Source organism: Rhipicephalus sanguineus, chromosome 2 (assembly GCF_013339695.2).
Source record: "Rhipicephalus sanguineus isolate Rsan-2018 chromosome 2, BIME_Rsan_1.4, whole genome shotgun sequence".
Classification (NCBI taxonomy): domain Eukaryota; kingdom Metazoa; phylum Arthropoda; class Arachnida; order Ixodida; family Ixodidae; genus Rhipicephalus; species Rhipicephalus sanguineus.
The window spans coordinates 139,679,994-139,698,313 of NC_051177.1; the positions used below are offsets into that span (position 1 = coordinate 139,679,994).

The window sequence follows — 18,320 nt, forward strand, 5'->3', positions numbered from 1 at the left end:
TAATGCTAATTTGTTTGCATTTCAGTTGTCTGTGACTACGTAAGTGTGCACAAAAAGGAGCACCATAGCCAGTTGGCTCCTGTCACAAAACAAAAAACAAGCGGTTGAAAGCGTGCTTTTCACTGCCTAAAAACAGCCTTCTTGACCACAGCTGAATATGGACTGCATCTTCCCCCCTTGGAATTCCAAATGCGAGACACGACTCTTAACTGCCTGTAGTCACGACTTCTACCGCCTATCGATGTTGACCTGCCCCATGCCAAAATAATGTGTGAATTACATGGAAGTCATTGCATCCCTAAAAGGGGACAGACTACAACACCGACCCTCTATGCAATGAAACCTAAGAAATGAAATCAAGGGTTTGACAGTAAACTCGTCTGGTCGGGAATGCTCATGGTCAAAGGTAAAAGGGATCCACCCACCAAATATGAGCCCCGTATGGGAGCCTCGCATGGGACCTTGTGCAGAAGCCTCCCATTTCGGCTCCCGTACGGGCGCATTGTTCACAAACCCAACTCTAAAAAATGGTTTGTTGCCACATTTACATAGGATTCGTCATTGCGTGGTTCGTTCTGGGCATTTTGTGTTCCTCCGAAGTAAAACCGTTTGCTTCAGTAAAACTGCTCCCTACGGTCCTTCGTAATACGAACTATATTGTATTGCTTTCCAAGCAACATTACTCTTGTGTACGGTGCACGTCTGCCTGTGGACTGTACTTCTGGTATATTAGTGTAAAAGCAAGAAGAACAATTTGCTTTGTAGAAGAGCTCCAGTAATAGTTCCAGGAGTTTGTTCCCTCAGTGCTGTACCCACAAACCTATCAACACTCGTGCTTGCTTTCGACTGAAGCTATAGACTATTTTACGGATGGGTTTCGGTGCCCCCATACCGGGCTGTTAACATTGTCATTTCTTGAGCAACTAAATACGGTGGGCGTATGCAGATGAAAACTGTTGGGTTGGTGCATTTGGCTTTTTCTGACCTTATCAGTTCACGTCACACGAGATATAAAATAAGAAAACATTTGTTAACAGCCAAAGGTGGCGGTGCCCAAGGAGGTTGAAAAAAAACTTCTGGAGTGGAGGCGGCGCGCCGCCGCTGAAGGGGACGACTGCCATATTGCTCCAGGCAGAAAACGTGTGGGTCGCCGCTTGAGCCCGTGCGGAAGTTCCACAGATGGCGAATTTCTCCACTTTTTTGGTGACAAGCGAGTGTTGTGGATGTATCATTTTTTGGACTGCGATCCACCCGATAACCACATTTACAATTTGTCGAATATTGCCAAGCTGTACACAAAAAAATGCCGGGCCTGTATGTAGCAAGCAGCACAGTAACAGCGAAAGCTGGAAGAGCGGCCTTTCTAGAGCCCATTCTAAGCTCTCTTGTGGAAACTAATACAAATGCACTTGCAAGGTACCCACTACGCTGCAAATAATAATTTTTGTGAAGTAGAGATGCAATCACTATGCCATTGTTCGTCTTTCTGCGGATAAACGACGTACCCACTACACATCTGTAAGGCATTATGTGAACTTTGTTGATGCTGCCTGTGGCTGATGACGATGAAGAATTATGGCTGAGCCTTTTGCAATGGATTTGAAGCAATTAACGATCTGGTCGCTCATTGCGCAATTAGCATTGTGTGACGCCTGGTCGTTATTTTACTCTTCTGACATGCTATATTACACATTTAATGCGATTTCTTGGCCGACGTGACGCCTGTAAGGATGTTTTTGCAAAGGAGTTCCAGTCACTAGTGTGGCTCTGTGGTAGAATACTCGACTGCCACGCTGAGAACCCGGGTTCAAATCCCATCTTAGCCTGTTTATTTTTATTTATTTCATTTTTTCTTATTTCGCGCGATAGTAGTTACGGACACTGACGGCGGCAGCGGACAACTACCCCACTGCCGCTGTGATCTGATAACAGCTTTCACTGTAAAATCAGGCTTCACATTTCAAAAGAAATCAACCGGAAAAAAATTCGGCAGATCCCACGCGTTGTGGGAATCTGTTTCATGCGAAGCAGTCAGCGAGTACTTCTATGCTGTATTTTATGGCTTTGAGCCAAGCGTTACGAGGTGGATCAACGTGTTTTTGCAACTGTGGTAGCTATGTGCACATCGTGGGCTTACCAGGCACGTCGACGACACTGGCGTTAAGGGTAACTTTATGTTGCAATGTAACGTCAGCCCTGACGTTAAGAGTACATACGCCAGAATTACTGACACTAAGTGCACATTATGGTGCAACCATGTGGATTTCATACGTAACTTTCGTTAATGTATTCCTCTGGGGTCGAGCAATGCTTCAATATAGCTTGCTGAAACATAGGAATACAAATGTAATGTTTATTACACTGCTATAAAAGCGGAGCCAACACTGGAACCACAGACGTTAATCTGATATGACGCCGGTATCGTAGAAGTACATACGTACAGTGCACTGCTTTCTTGCAAAATTAGATAGCCAGCACCCCAACCACACTCGATGTAGCACCGACATTACGCCTGCGTAGGCTGTTTTTCCAAACCAGTCTATATACCTGACGTCCCTCTGGTAGAAAACTTGATTGCCACAGCAAAATGCTTGGGTTCGATTCCTGCTGTGATCCTAATATTTATTCTTTCCATTCGTCAGGTCAACGCTGCCGATGTCTGTTTTTCTTAACCCTCTTGCATTTAAATTACTAATGTCTGTTTTCGCCGTTCTTGGGTAGATATGAATTGTCAATCACCTGTGGCACGTAACCATACACCGCGGCCAGTGGTAAATGGCTATGTGCCACACGTGTCTGGAGGAAAGGGTTTGACGACGTACGCAACAGGATTTTCCCGTTATTCATGCCATGGTCCGACAGCCATATTCGTCAAAACCTCTTACCCTCCCATGCCGATTTTGGTCTACACCAAGTTAAGGAGGCGATCATTAGAGCACCCAGGCGTTAGTGGCTAGGTAGATAGATTCGTAGATATAGAAACGCTGGATGTGCCAAAGCTTCGTTCGCTAAGAAATGCTTCGCATTTAAAACTCCCAGAGCGAAGTAAGAACGCGGCTGACAAGGACTGTTATTTTTTAAAATTTGTAGACGAGCGACAACAAGAGCTGCAGCAAGCTAGTCAATGCATCTGCTTTCGTATCTCTTCTTTTGCTGTGTTTAGCTTTTAAGGGCGCGTGTTTTATACGGTTAGTTTCGTGACTGTCTGCATTATGATGCATTTTGAAGTTATTTTGGATTTGTAGCTTTATCTATTCACGTATAAACCACATTGTATATGCTTCTTTTTTCATTTGAAATTGTATAAAAGCCGGGGATGAATAAAGTTTTATGTACCACTTATTAACTCCACCATGTGCTTCATTTCGGGAATGCTGGAAGCGAATTTTACGTGTTATCAGGCACGCTTCAGCCCATGTATTATGGCGTAAAAAACTGCCTTCTTCAATCTTGCAGGACAAAAAAAATTCGGCCAAATAAGTGACACTAACTACCCAGTTCTCATGCTGAAATGCCCCCAGCGGAAGCTCACAATTGCGCTGCCTCTTGCCTGGAGCAAGATGGCTGCCAACCGGTTTCCCAGGCTTCACCCGCTCGCGTGGGCGCGCATAGGGGACCTCCACTCCAGAAGTTTTTTTTAAACCTCCTTGGCGGTGCCCATATGTGTTATGTAAAAATAGTCTATAGATAACCAATTTTCCATAACACTGTATCACACATCATGTCACAAACGAAAAGGCTTCATAGGAAAACATGCACCTAAAAAAATTGCCAAAGATGATGACACCTTCTGATGTGAAAGTTGAGCGCAGCTCTACGCATTTTAATTTCACAACTCATTGAGGCAAAGAATTTGAGAAAGGCATGTATGTGTATCTATGTGCAGTTATAGACAGTTGTTTATTTTCGACACACTCTTTCTTCAGCAAACACTGAAGCTCATCAGGCATGGCACCGAAAACCAGCGGAAAAGTAGGGTCCTTCAATGCGCTTAAAGGCCCCCTCACCAGGTGACATAACGAATTTTAGTTAGACACTGGAAGTTGTCGCGCCCAATAAAGAGCATTATGACACAAGAATTTTTCTAATCAGTCCATTAGAAGCTGAGAAAACCAATGTTTTGAGGCGGCACGAAATCATGATGTAGCTTGCCCCATGTAGCCTTCGCAAGCCAAATCCCTTCCCTGCCCTCTTCGGCACGCGAGCGGGAGGATCACATGACGCATACGCATGAAGACGTCAGGCGCACACAATGTCACGAGCACGTGACGTGCCCGAGCCCCCGACACGCGAGCGGTGTTGTGGCGGCGTTCTTTGTGCTTCATCTCCACAAGTTATGCCGAATGCGCCTTCGCCGATCACTTGGCTTTCAACCTATTACTGAGTACGAAAGCTGAGACATTTGTATGAACGCGAGACTAACGGTTGCCGCATGAACATCTGGTTCGATGCGGGAGGATAAATGAGCCTAATGAGCGCTGGAACGCGGTAGAAAATTAGTTTCATTGTAAGCAGTGACGTCTGCATGATGCGCAAACTGCGATAACACGAACGCATGCAAAACGGAGGTAGATTAGATCAGTCTCGCATCTGGCTGCGATTCGCAATAAAAATTAAAAAAGAAAATGCACACATTCCGTTTGTGTGCTTTATTATTGCTCTCAAGTTTTATTAATCTATTCAAGGAACAAATTACACAAACTACACGTTGTGTCAAATAATTATCGCAGTGTCACGTGTTACTGTTGGCGATGTCAGAGCACAGTCTACGTAGAGGACCAATGTCATAGCACTACCGTCTACGTAGGGCCATTCCATCGTGCACGTCATCCCCTCATTCTCTGGGTGCACGTCCGCATGAAGAAGGGCAAGCAGCGTTCAGCTTGAAATTTGACCCATTTCCACGGTGCATAGCGTTGCAAATTTTGGCAGACGTGATCGTGAATGCCCAGTGTATGCATTGCGCTCGTCAGCTCAAAATTGTCGAACCTGGTGAGGGACCCTTCAAGGACACTAAAGTCAAATATTAAGTCGACATTGATTCTTGAAACAGTGGTCCAAAAACCTCGTAGTGCTACTTTTGTGCCAAGGAAGTGCTTACTTTTAAATAAAATCATGTTTTAGTGCTTCGCATCGCGTTAGCATACTTCAAATCACCCGCCTAAAAGCAGTCTTTCTGACGTCACTGTTGCCGTGCCCAACGTTGCCCGCCTTTACTGCATGGCCACCGACATTAGTAGCAGCAGAGCGAAAGTAGCAGGAGCAACAGCAGCAACAACGGCCATCAAAGCTATCAAAGCTTGCTGCAATCGCCGCAATGGATGTCGACGGTGAACTTGGCAACGAGACATTGGCTCACAACGCTGGGCTCCAATTCAGCAACTGGAGCCCCGATGAATGCGGTATGCTGCTGAGGTCTTGTAGTGCTGGCGTCGTTACGTACTATGACAGCAGCCTTGGCAGCGACTCCTTGCTGGACCTCTGATGTCTTGATGCGCCACTTCTCTGTGCCGTCACTGCTCCTTGCTTGCTCTCGCTGAGAGTTTTCGCTGAAATGCAGTGCAGCAATCAGTGTCCTTGAAAAGCAGTTTCCACAGCATTAATAATCCATTGTATGTTCACTTAAATAACATATTGGTCATGCAGTCTCACCGGGCTCTCATGCCTTCATACGTGAATGCACTGGACTTTGGGGCAAAACCATTCAGGACACTGTGGAAGGACTCCAGGCTGTAGGTTTGCACAGATGGTTATATAATTGCGGGATGTCCTTCAATAGCGATGGTGCTGTCACAATGCACTCAATCTGCTCGTAGGCTGGAGAATCTGAAAAAAAAAAAGGTATTATATGTACAGTAGCGCTCGATATGTGCTGCAACTTTTCTTTGGCACTATTTGGGTATTCATGCTTATCAGCAGTGAGCCAATGTATGCGGCAAAGTTATCCATGAAGGCAGCGAGGGTACAAATCGCCGTGCCCTTCATGAATGTTCCTCACATGGTTTAGCATGCTCCTCCACGCAGCCACCAGCAGGTCTCCATTGCCTCCGCAGGCACACGCACACCAGTACTGGCCTGGTGTGCGACCGATGGCGGCACTGCGAATGGCGCCTGTATGATGTCAGAGCGGGGATTTGCGCGCTTTTGTCTGCTACGTAGGCCCAGCGCCGTGTTGAAACCACTGTTGTGGTAAATCTCAACAAAAAAGCAGTTCAAGTGGTTACCTTGCGTATGGTGGCTACTGACGCTGTTCGAACAACCGTGGGTCTGCTTTTAACGTTCATTTAGAAGTACAGCTCTTTGTTTCTTAGAACTGCGGCCGCATGTCTCCGCGGCTAGTGCTGCGCAATGGTGAAGTACCGCACTGTGCCTCAATGTACTTCGTCCACTCGTGAAAAAGGCGTTAGCTTTCACCACTATCCTAAGGACCCGAAGCTGAAGAAGTGGATAGTCAAGCTCTGAATGGGAAAGCGCTCCACGCCTTCATCGACAGTGTGCAGCAAGCACTTCGCGGACAGTGACTTCTGCTACCCGCCGTATGCGCCACACTTAGGTAAGCTTGGGACCACATTTTAGTGCCTTGTCAATACTTAAGCCGTTCATTGCACGCAGACTATAAGCATAGGCGACATACACCAACCAGGTGCGGTGCCGTCCCACAACCTGCCACGAAGGCCCCCAGACAAGGAGCCGACGACGCGGCCTCCGAATAGCCTCGCAGGAAAGCACGTCTCGTGAGCTCAGCTGAGCAGTGCAGGATATATGAGACTACGGCTGCATTTGGATGGCGTACATACGTATTTTACTTGTGAAGGCAAGCGCACGCCTAGCGGACTACTTATCATAAATTCATAAGCGAAACCTGTTGCCACTGTTTAGTGCACATTCTCCAAGTGTTCTCACCTGAGGCAGTGCAGACGCTTTTTTAAAAGCGGAGTTCTTTAAGCTTTTCGTTAGGCTGCGTGGCGTGAAACTGGACCCAGCATGCCTTTGCCACGTTAATCTCTGTGGCCCTGTGCGTGGTATAATCAGCGATTAACTATTTGTTATATTCTAATGCCCATGCGACCGCCCTGTGCGGTGTTAATATGAACTACAACGTATTATCGTTCTCACTGAACCAACATTACGGGACAAACTGCGATCATGGGTATCGGCAGGGAGGTGTGCAACCAACAAGGCGGCACTTGCGCACTTGTTTGCAGCACGAGAGCTGCGACGGTGATGCGATCTCCGTTGATGGCCTCGACCGCGCATTCAACAACGTGGCCTGCGTCGTACACCGCCTCGCCCTCGATAAGGCACTGCGACCTTTCACAAGCTTTATCTATATACTTGTAGATGCTGGAGAACGGCACGCTTACTGAAATATCGAAAGAAACACCTAAACTAATTAGTATCATATGGCGGAAACAAGATAACGAGCGAGAACACTCACACATAGTTTCACTTTCTTACCAGCAATGCAGTCAGTGGCATCGGCGTACTCGTCGGCCATCCGGGGGATTTCTTGGCCCTGTCGATTGGGCCACAACTAAAACAAGTTCAAGATTACACTTGAAAACATTCGTTGCAGGTGTTAGTTGGATGTCGCGAGGCTGTTCGTTCAACAAAGTTCCCGCCTGAAGCAGACGATCCGCATACAGGAGCAGCGGCTGCTGCAGCGCGGTTGAGAGCGGAGTCCCCGCTCTGACGTCACACGCGAGAGGGGGCCACTCCAAGATCTCGAGGCCAATAGATGGTTGACTATCGATTGCGTCCATTCTGTGATGACGGCACATCCAGCTCTTCGGGAAGCAGCAGCCAGCTTTTTCCTGATGCCTGTAATGATGCAATGGCACAGCACACTCACTATTGCTGCATATCGGATAGATCTGCACGGACGCAAATCATAATCCTTGCAGAAAAATAGCAGCATTGGTAGGAAGCGTGCAAACTGATGTTGCAAGCACTTAATGCTTGTATATGTCTGAACGCTGATTTCAGCATTGATTCATAATTGCCTTCGTGCAGCAAACTTAGCCAACAAACAAGCTGTTATACAGCGTACATGTTCAGGGAGCACAGTAAGCACACAAGCCTCCTAGTGCGAGAGTGCAGAATGACTTTTTCGCACCTCTTCCAACATGCCACACATCACAGTAGTGACCGATTCCTGGGCACTGCAGCCGTAAGTACTTCTTGATGCCTCTGTGGCAGTCTGTCGTGAGTGACCTCACCGCCATGTCATGGTCCGAAAGAAATTTCAGACCTCTGATGAGGCCTTTCTTCTCCATCACGGCACTCGCCTTCACTTGTTCGCTCTGCAAAACAGGAATGGATAGAGGGCACATCTATTATTGATATACAGCTTTGGAAAAATTATGGCAATTAACAGTTCAGGCATCGCAATGAAAGGTCACGCTAATATGTACTTCAATTAGTCACCAAACTGCTCAGGTTGCAGGCCAACATTATACACACCATGTTTCTGTTGCATGAGGTAGATCATGCTTTTATCATCAAGCGGCAGTGAATCTACCTGAAAAATTTCTTGCTTTACTTAACTCCTTCACTTACACTTGCTCTGTGTGGGTGATGTTCCTTGAATCGGGGCACAGGAAGGAGTACGTCAGGTATTTGGCACTGTGACCAGTGGAATTGCACCGCCCATCGCCCCAAAGCTGTAAGTTGGTGTCGCGCAGCTGCGTCAGAAGTTTCTCTAGGTGCTCCTCCCACACCTGTAAGAAATTTACAATGATAATGTGTGCTTCTCAACTTGTTCAAAACCTATCTGGTGTGACAACGTATGAAAACATAAACCAATTGGGACATATTTGCACAATTTTTCCAATGAAATCAGAAGCATGTTCGCTATGCTTCTTCAATTATATATAGTCAAATGCTGTATAACATAGCAAGATATCCCATACTTTGTGCTCATACATCTGCCGTGTGCTGCCATTGAAGAAAAAAAGTTGTCAGATCTAAAAAGGGTGGGCAGCTTTGTCCTATGATATCTTTTTTAAGATGCACAAATTGCAAAAGCCTCCAACGTTAATAGGATACCTTCATAAGTTGATTGTACAGCCTGGCGAAGAAAAACCATGAAAAAAGCAAACCAGGTAGAAAGGATACTTGTAAGTATAACAAGGTCATAGTACCTTACTACATGCATGATCAGTTATAATAAATTGTGCAGTCTGTCAAATATATTCGAATTTACATGTGTTTACAAGAAAACCAACAACGACATAAAAAATCAAGTTCAGGAACAGGACTGTTATGCGAAATGCTGCTGCAACATGATAAGCCAGACAGGGAAATATTCCTAGTTTTTCTCTGTATGAACCTGATAGCAATGCACACAATTAAGTTGGGTTTTTAGGCCACCACTCAGCGTGTTGTACTCTCTTGTTTAAAAAGTTCAGATGGGACAGGAAGCCACACAGCCAGGCATGCATTTTAGGCATAGTACGGTAAAAGATGTGGAGCACACTCAGACTCACTCATGAAAATTAGTTTGCCCTTAGGGCTCACTTGGTCTCAGACGTGCCAAAATTTTCCTCAACAGGATTCCCTCGGACTCAGATTCACTCAAATCTTTTTCAACTGGACTCACTAGGACTCAAACTCGCCAAAATACTACTTACTTGGACTCACAACTTCATCCAAGTCTGAATGAGTCTAAATGTGTCGACTTATGGGTTTGACAATCTATGATTTTAGCTGATTGCAAACTACTTCTTCATTGGCATTCTGTCTATGCTTCACTTCTTTATTGTTAGTTTGTCCATTGCAAGTGGCGGGCACATTTTGGTTTTCAATAAATATGCCTAAATGAAAGCTAATGCCTACCTTTGTCTGCTCCTGGATCATTGATCCATCCGTACCCCTAGATTACAATTTTCACTTCACCTCGTTGATTTCACGGTTCTGAAAAACACAATCAAATTTTCCATGTTTCTGTGTTTTCCTTACTGATGTGCCTTCACTGCACCCTGAAATTGATATTATAACAGCATGCACCTTAATTAGTGTATATGAGCAAAGAACCAATGCCAGCGACAAGAAATTAAGTGCATAGAACATATAGGGTTGAGTCAGGAGGATTGGGACACTTTTTACAATTATATTCTTAGTTTTGTAGAACTTCAACGCGGAACAGTGTTTGATTGATTATAATACAGGTCTGAACAAGCCGCAAAACCTCTGAGATGCAACGGTTCCTATGGCTCCTGGTTCAGCTGCAAAAAAATAGTTTGTGATGGCTAAAATCTGTCCCATTCCACCCGCCTCTGTGGGTGGAGTGGGACATCACTTGGGAGGAGTGGGACGTATGTAACAAAATGGTTCAAGTGTCTTCAGTGACCATTACAGGCGGATAGTTCAACATCAAACAATAAATGGCGTTGCACAAACTTCGCTGCACCGATAGTTTTTGACACTGGCACCTATCATCACAATGTCAGTAACTGGTGAAGTCCCCATATCTTTCTTAGGAAAGCAGAAGTGAGAGCCCTTTTCTTTGTTCCGCAGGAACTGCGCATTGACGCTAACATGTTCATACTGCTCTTCACTCTAGCCACGAATGCCAAAATTTTTTTTACTAAAATTGACAAGAAAGACATCACCTTTTGTCACTTGAATATATTCTATTCATTAGGCCAATTGATTTCACAAACGTCATGCCAGTCGTTATCAAAATCTGACATGTCGTTGTCAGAATTGTCAAAGACAACGGCAGTTGTGTCTTCTTCAGTTGAAGAACCAGCAATCCTTCAGCAAATGCCATTTCTTTTTTGGATGGCCTGTGGCAGCATTCTTGACTGTGTTGCACTACTTTTTTGATACTGTCTTGCTAACCTCTGAATTCTTGTTCAGTCATATGCTCCCCCAATTTACATGCCATGACTTTGTTTTTCCTTTTCTTCTTGCGCTGTGTAACGCGGTGTCGCAGTAGGATAGAGAGGAATGGGACAGTGTCCCGTTCCTCCCACAATTCAACTGTCCCATTCCTCCCAAAGTACATTTCCAAAGGAAAGAATCTTCAGCGGCTAAAATTCAGTCGTAATGCTTATACTTTTTCTTTGAAAAAATACAGCGCTGATGCGTCTTTTCGGAGAAAGATTTATATCAGCGTCCACAAAGCGGTTGAAATCTGAGAGCGTTACAACGGAGATAGCAGAAACTTACTTTGAACACGTGAAAAAGGCGACTTCCAGTTACAGAAAGCTTCATTCGCCGAAGACGCCTGCCCTTACATCCATGCATTCGGTCTGTTAGCACCATTTTATGAGTCGTTGACTAACGTCTTTGAAGTAACTGGAGGAGAGATAGACGTGCTGTCCCGTTCCTCCAACTGTCCCAAACCTCCCGACTCTCCCCTATATAGCTTGTACAAAAGCAGCTTATTAACGTTCGGATACTAAGAGCAACCTGTGTGCGTTTACCATGGTGACATCAGGAAGAAGATATGCTCTCTGGTAATTGAAGAAAGCCTGGTCACTCATGACTTGCACCCCCATCAGTCGCATCATCCTGAGTGCACTTGTCGGACTTGAGCCGGAATAAAGCAACGCTGTTGCAAGGTCGATGTTGCCTCTTGGCTTGCTTGCTTTCCACTAGTGGCTGGCTGGACCATGTGTGCAGTTGTCCTTGCGAGCACTCTGATTTTGCTGTTACCTGAGTGCCAGTGGAGAAGAGGCTCACAGCGACTGAATCTGACGCACATGTGCGGCACCGGTTGGGAAGTGTGACCAGGCAAGAACTGTGCACCAGAAAGTAGTCTTGATGGTTGCCTTGTGTGTGATGTTCTACACTTCTGGAAACGAAACAAATACTGACTGCCAGGTCTGATATACAGAGCTGAAAATTTAAACTACTCACTCCAGCATTTAAAAATTGGTCTTACACTCATAACACACGATGCTACTAATTCTTTATTATTTTAATTTTTATTTTTACATACTGCAGCCCAGTATAGTGCGAATGTATCACCCTGACCAAGAATTTTGTTTATAAGTGCTACAGGCATCCTTGAAAACTCACTTCAATCGATTCAAGTCATAAAAATCACTGCCCAATACCAGGACAAGCTGTTAAATTTATGGCATTTCAGCTCTTTTTTCACGAGGAGGAATAGTAACAAAACAACGGTAATGGTGTCAGGGGTTGTTGCACTATTTGTTGCAATCGCAGCCAACTAGTCTTCAGGATCTGGTTCCTGTGTTTTAAAATGTGAAATATACTTACACATCAGGAAATGTGTCATCGAGATGCAGGTCAAGGGGCCTGTCAGACTTGCATTTTACCGGTGATGCGTCTGGCGAGACGAGAAAGGTGGGCTCACCTCTTGACGTCTGTCACCGCCGTTTTGCTCCTTGATCTCCTCGAGCAATGTAAGGCCTCTTCACTGGTGTTAATGTCATGGGCTTTTTTCCTTTTACGCATCTGTGTTCCCCTCTCTTTCGTGTCCTTCATAGTTAAATTAACTTGGACCCCTGCATTTAAAGTCATGTTGTAAGACACTGGTATCAACCGGTCATTTCTTGGAATTACATTGGCTGTGATCAAAGTGAACTCGCCCTATAATTAAGTGTCTAGTGTCGGCATAATTGAAGCTGCGAGGTTGCTGTAACCAAACTCCTACAAATTTTTTTTGCACTTGTTATATATCGACATATATTTAACACAAACAGGGTTAAAGCATACCCATGATCCTCCCACGATACTTACATGCTACGCCCTTGCTTGATTTCAAATAGCACTCGTTGCTAGCCAAGTAACACAAGACATCTACGTAAAAAACAGCACCTCATTGCCTTGACCAATCAAAATGATAGTACAGTTTTTCAATTCCTGTGATAGTTGCGGTTTCTTTTCACGCCAAATAAAAAGAAAATGTTGAAGTTCGAAATTACATATGAGCAAAGAGAAATTAACGAAAATATTAACTGCATATTGCAGCTTCATCAAACGATGTTCGGAATGTGCAGACCCGCTTACAGACGCACTCACCAATGCTCGTGCCATGATGCAGACGAACTTGCACACTTTTGTCATTGCCAATGCAGCGGGCACTCGACGAACGATCTGTCTGAGTTTCCGCGTGAACAGCCACCTAAAAATAACGAAGAAATTGTGAAGCTTATTTCCTATCACGTGCGCCCAAATTGTAAGGGGACTCTGTCACCACTGTTAAGCGCAAGTACGATAAGCTTTTCGTGTATGTTACGTACCTTCGCGTCACTGTTGGCGCAGATATCAATTGCAGAATGTGTGGTTCCGGATTCCGTACATTCAGTCTGAAAATAACGCAACTCCTCGTCATGTAGCCTTCATACATGGATGTCATACAAACACACTCTTGCACCTTCCTTTATCAAGAGGAGCAAATGTCAAACTCACCGCGTCGTCGTCCTGCAGAAGCTGTTGCAAGTCGTGGGACACAGACAACTCGGGCAGGGTGTCGAGGTGACTCTCGGACTCGGGAAATACCGATGGAACGGCGGTGGGGCAAAGCCTTGCTCGGATGGGCAGATTGAAAGCCTTGAGCAAGTTGCGGTTGGTCTCATAATCCTCAGCACGAAAGTGCAGCGAGCACACACGCAGAGTTTTTGACTCTTTGGCACACTGGCGCAATGGCATGACACTCAGCCACTTCGAGCGTAAGGGTTCATTCTGCGGCACCCAGTGAAAAGACACATCGGTTTCATTGCTGCAGCACTGGCGGCGTGCACCACTCGGGCAGCCGACAACATCACATGCATGCGGCATTTTGTCAGAGCGACTTTCACGAGCGTGCAAACGTGCAAACGGCCTAAGTCAACGTTTTATCCCTAGATTGACCCCCGAAAATACCCTAGATTGCACGAAAAATCCCTAGATTGACTTTTTAATAGGGCTGTGCGAATATTCGAAATTTCGAATATTTTTCTAATAGTGTCTGCTATTCGATTCGATTCGCACTGGAATTTTACTATTCGAACAATTCGAACTTCCCAAGGACAAATTTAATAAAGTTAAAAAGTAGTCCCTAAATTTTCAATATGCTTCACCTTATCACACCCCCGTATAGCGGCAAAGCTGCCTTTCAAGCTCCGCTACGGTCGCAAATTATTTTTATTGCGATAGCAATTATATGGACAGTCTCGGCTGGATTTTAACGTCGCTGTCGCCGTCGCCGCCGTCATGCACCGTATATGTATAAGTATGTATATATATACAAAAGCCCCAAAGAAAAAAAATTGGCCGCGTATCTGCGTGCTTCGCTGCAAATGTCGTGTAAAGACGATAGAAGAGGCGCTGTGTGAGATATGGACGCCATCTGGCAATACGTCGGGAAACATGAGTGCTGTGTTGCGTGCTGGTAGTCCCGGCGCAGCAGCAGGCGAAGACCGGCGGTGACCAACGCGACCGGCGGGGACGCCAGCCAGCCCGAAAACGCGGTTTGGCGCGAAGCGCTGAAGCAGAGAAACGTCCGCACTCAACGAGTACTCTCCACACACTCTTTTATTTACACGTCGCCTGGGTAAAACAGGAACGCCAGAGCGGCGCCCACAACCGGCAGCCTGAAGGCCGCCACAGCGCTGCTTTTTCATTTTTTAAATATTTTTTTTTCACCTTCTTGGCCTTCTCAAAACTAAAGTTTTTCAACACCAACCCATGGCATTCGTACAGTGCAATACAGAACCGAAACCGAAACACAACAATGAGCTCGTGCGAAGGGCACGGAGGAAGGCAAATTTCAGCGCAGTCGCATTTTCAGCTTTGTTGAAACAGCGCTCACTAGACGACGACGAAGTAAAAGAAGGCACAGGACAGGCAGCGCCTGTCCTGTGCCTTCTTTTACTTCGTCGTCGTCTAGTGAGCGCTGTTTCAACAAAGATGAACGCATACCAACTCGCTCAAGCTTCCATTCTTATGCATTTTCAGCGCAGCTTAAGAAACTAGGGTCCTTAAAATTACGTATGTATGCATTTTCTATTAAAGGAACATGCCACCTAATACTTACCTAGTGATGTTGCACCTCAGATATGCATGATATTTAATTTTTGATCGACAACGTTCACAAGTATGAACAGCCGTACCAGTTCAAGACGGCTGGCCCTTGGGCAAGTGGTTCAACTTTGGCCGAGTGGCTGAATCGAGGGACGTGCCGACAAACAGAAAGACAGACAGAAAGACCAAAATTTCTGCGTTTAAGTTCCCCAAGAAAGACTATCGTCTTTAATAATTCAGAAAAATGCTTCCGAAGCGCGGAACTGAACCAGGGACCTCTTCCTCCGCAGCGAGTGGCGCTAGCCACTACGCCACGAAACGCATATCCTCCAAGTAGGTAACGGCGAGCGTTATATACACACCGTTTACCGCTGGACGGACTCGTAGACGGCTGCGCTTATAAGCGTTTCTTCATTACCAGCGAGATGGCGTTAGGAGCGCGACAGGCGCATTTAAAAGTCGTCGGCGAGCTCGCTCGCTTCTTCTTATATTTGCGCAGGGAGAACCTTGCCCTTCCGCTGTCTGCTCGCGCGGTTTTCTTGTGCTGAGGGGAAGAGGGATGTTTCACGCTTTCACCGTGATGTCCGCGCTCATGTTACGGAGCGTACGAAAGCCACTCGAGCTCAAGGGACGCCGCTAAACGAACAAACAGAAGATGAGCGCGAACTATCAAGTGCCACAGCTCGACACTTGAAGCACGCTAGTTTCCTTCGCTGCTTCGGCCGTCTTTGCAACAGGAGCGCCGTTCAATCTGAGAGTATCCATTGGCGAGCCTCACTTCATATAGCATTAGTTTCTTGCTATCGCATTCATTGCTTCGGCCTTGCGGCGAAACTGTGACTTTTTTTATAGTTCCAACAGATGAAAGATGTGGCAGAAGTGGGGCAGGGCCGTACCCAGGAATTTTTTTCGGGGGTGTGTAGAACGGCTAACTTTGGCAACTGGTGGTCGCTGTGAAGGCGTGCAAGTATTTTAGTGTCACCCGAAAAGTTAAAGCATGAAAATATTTCGGGGGGTGTCAGAACCCCCTCAACTCCCCCTTAGTTACGGCCCTGAAGTGGAGGCTCAATTAATGCTGTTTTGGACAAAATTTGGGCAGGAAGTCCGAAAAATCGGACGCCGAAGCTTTTTAGCATGTTCGACGTCTACGAGGCAGATTTAGAACTCTGGACTTGAAGAGAGCGCACCTTTGTTCGCCAAATCAATTGGGCTTCCACAGAAGTTGAAAGAGGAGGAGAGGCTGAGGAAATCGCATTTTTGCCGATCACGTTTAAAATGTTGTCGGCAACACTTTGGTTGCACCAAATCATGTACACTATAAATACAATTCGGCCTCCTACATATTGCCTCATTCTTGATCATAGGTCGGCAAAAAATTTGGAGCTCACTCAGACTCACTCAAGAAATATATTTTGCTCTGAGGGCTCACTCGGACTCAGACTCACCAGAATTTTCCTCAACCGGACTCACTCGGACTCAGACTGCATGCACTAAACTTTTTCTCAACCGGACATATTACTCAGCCGGACTCACTCAGACTCTCAGATTGACTTGAGTCTGACTGAGCCTGATTCGGCTCATGAGTCCGTTAGCGTAAAATTAGCTTTTTCGATCATATGGCATGCCAATGCTCTTTAACGCCAATATGTCTGTGCTACGATGCGCCTTTTGATCTTAGTACCTTCAAATACGTGTTATCAACGGTTTCAATCAAGTAAAGACAATACACTACTCACATAAGATATTTCATTAAGAACTTCCCGTGAAAGAGTTTGTGGGGGGAGGTCATGGCACTCACGCCTCTGATCAATAAGTATTGAGGTGGCGCATGAACGCTCGTGCGTTGATATGTACGTGTGAATGGACTTGTGCATAAACGTAAGCCGATATAAGACCGATATAGTAATGCTGAAGATGAGCAGAAAGGAAAATAGGTCGGCAATAGAAGGTAGAGCTCACTCTGACTCACTCAAGAAATATATTTTGTGCTTTCACTCGGACTCAGACTCTCGAATATTTTCCTCAACCGGACTCACTCGGACTCAGACTCACTAAACTTTGCTTCATGCCGGACTCACTCGGACTCAAACTCACCCAAATATTACTCACCCGAACTGACTCAGACTCCCTTCCCGATCTGAGTCTGAGTGAGCCTGAGTGAGTCGACTCATGAGTGAGTTTGCCGGTAGTGCACCCTCGGATTTCTGTCAGGGGGGGGGGGGGTCAAATTTTGACGAAGGTCATGTGATTGCATATTTGGTGTGTATGTGGAGGGGGGGACCTTGCGTAACATGCCGTTTCCTTGCTTCCGCTGGAAAAAATCGTAGAGCGAATAAAATGCCAAATAATAACATCAATGATGATGATGATGATGATTACTTCTTCGGCGTTTTCCAGAGACATCTTAATTATTATCTTGCAAGAGCTCGACAGGGCCATAAATCCATTCAGCGAAGCAGTTCACGTGGAAAATAAACGGCAAATTTAATAAACCAACGCATAACAGTTCCCAACAACGTTGTCCGGCACATATATAATTAATTAGTTTTACCGCTCCGTGCAGTGAGAAGTGTGGCGATATGCCGGCCGGTTGGCGGTCGCGCAATGCTGTCAAGAAAAACTCTGCATGTCATCATGTTCTGAAATATGAGAGCGGAACATCATATATTATGTTTCCTTTGAGCCTCGTAAAACTATATCTCAGTGCATTTGTACGAAAGGCATAGTCTGAATAAATACACTGTACTCCATGACAACAGTTCATAAAGAGCTCACATAATATAAAGGGAAGAAATCATTGCATAGAAACAATGTAACTGGGGCTTAAAAAAGTAGAGAAATGACGTCACACAGATTCAGACACCGAGAAACTTTTTATTCAGGTCTACAAGAGGTCTATAAATTTCTCTCAAGGTCGTCTCGTATGGTTGAAATGTGACAGTTGTGGGGATTGAGGCTTGCCCGTCGCCATTGCGCGGGTTTTTCGCCTATTTCTGCCATCCTCATGTCCGATCATGTCGCTCCCTTCCTCCGCCGTCCTACGGCGCTGGGAAGCGGGGTGACGTTAAACCCCCTCAACCCGGCGCCGGATCTCGACGGTGGCGCCGCGTGCGAGTTGCGAGTCTCGCGTGCTCGCTCGCGTCTCGCGAGACGTTTTGCGCGGCGGGTCAGACCTCTGGACCTCGTAGGGTAAGCACGCATTTTCTTTCCCGTCTGTCGGCTCCTTTGTTTGGGCTCACTCGGACGGAGTTCGCTAACGGTGCCTTGCGCCAGCGGCGAGCGCTTACCTTACGTTGTCCTTTTCCGAACGCTAGGCTGAAGAGCGGTGCGGTGCATTC

At 45.9% G+C, this 18,320-nt stretch overlaps 1 protein-coding gene and 1 long non-coding RNA gene across 2 annotated transcripts; both read right to left on the bottom strand.

Annotated features, from left to right (window-relative positions):
* Nucleotides 1-3,843: 3,843 nt before the first annotated feature.
* LOC119383718 (uncharacterized) lies at nucleotides 3,844-9,916 on the bottom strand. The gene is made up of 6 exons (XR_005181721.2): nucleotides 9,838-9,916; nucleotides 8,560-8,720; nucleotides 8,117-8,303; nucleotides 7,459-7,821; nucleotides 5,653-5,826; nucleotides 3,844-5,549 (listed from the first exon to the last, which is right to left on the bottom strand). It is a non-coding gene; the product is annotated as an uncharacterized LOC119383718 (long non-coding RNA).
* Nucleotides 9,917-12,281: 2,365 nt separating this feature from the next.
* Nucleotides 12,282-13,771, bottom strand: LOC119381908 (uncharacterized). Its single transcript, XM_037649658.2, has 4 exons — nucleotides 13,390-13,771; nucleotides 13,221-13,286; nucleotides 13,000-13,102; nucleotides 12,282-12,482 (listed from the first exon to the last, which is right to left on the bottom strand). The coding sequence occupies exons 1-4, from the start codon at nucleotides 13,756-13,758 to the stop codon at nucleotides 12,328-12,330; spliced, it is 693 nt and encodes a 230-aa protein (XP_037505586.2). The 5' UTR covers nucleotides 13,759-13,771; the 3' UTR covers nucleotides 12,282-12,327.
* Nucleotides 13,772-18,320: the final 4,549 nt, after the last annotated feature.

Bases quoted from the DNA above. Each gene is read 5' to 3' on its own strand.
- LOC119381908 (XM_037649658.2), bottom strand. From the start codon at position 13,758: ATGCCGCATGCATGTGATGTTGTCGGCTGCCCGAGTGGTGCACGCCGC. The intron at 13,103-13,220 runs GTACGTAACATA...CGTTATTTTTAG, and splicing joins GCGCCAACAGTGACGCGAAG to GTGGCTGTTCACGCGGAAAC. The intron at 12,483-12,999 runs GTGAGTGCGTCT...CTTTAAATGCAG, and splicing joins GCATCATGGCACGAGCATTG to GGGTCCAAGTTAATTTAACT.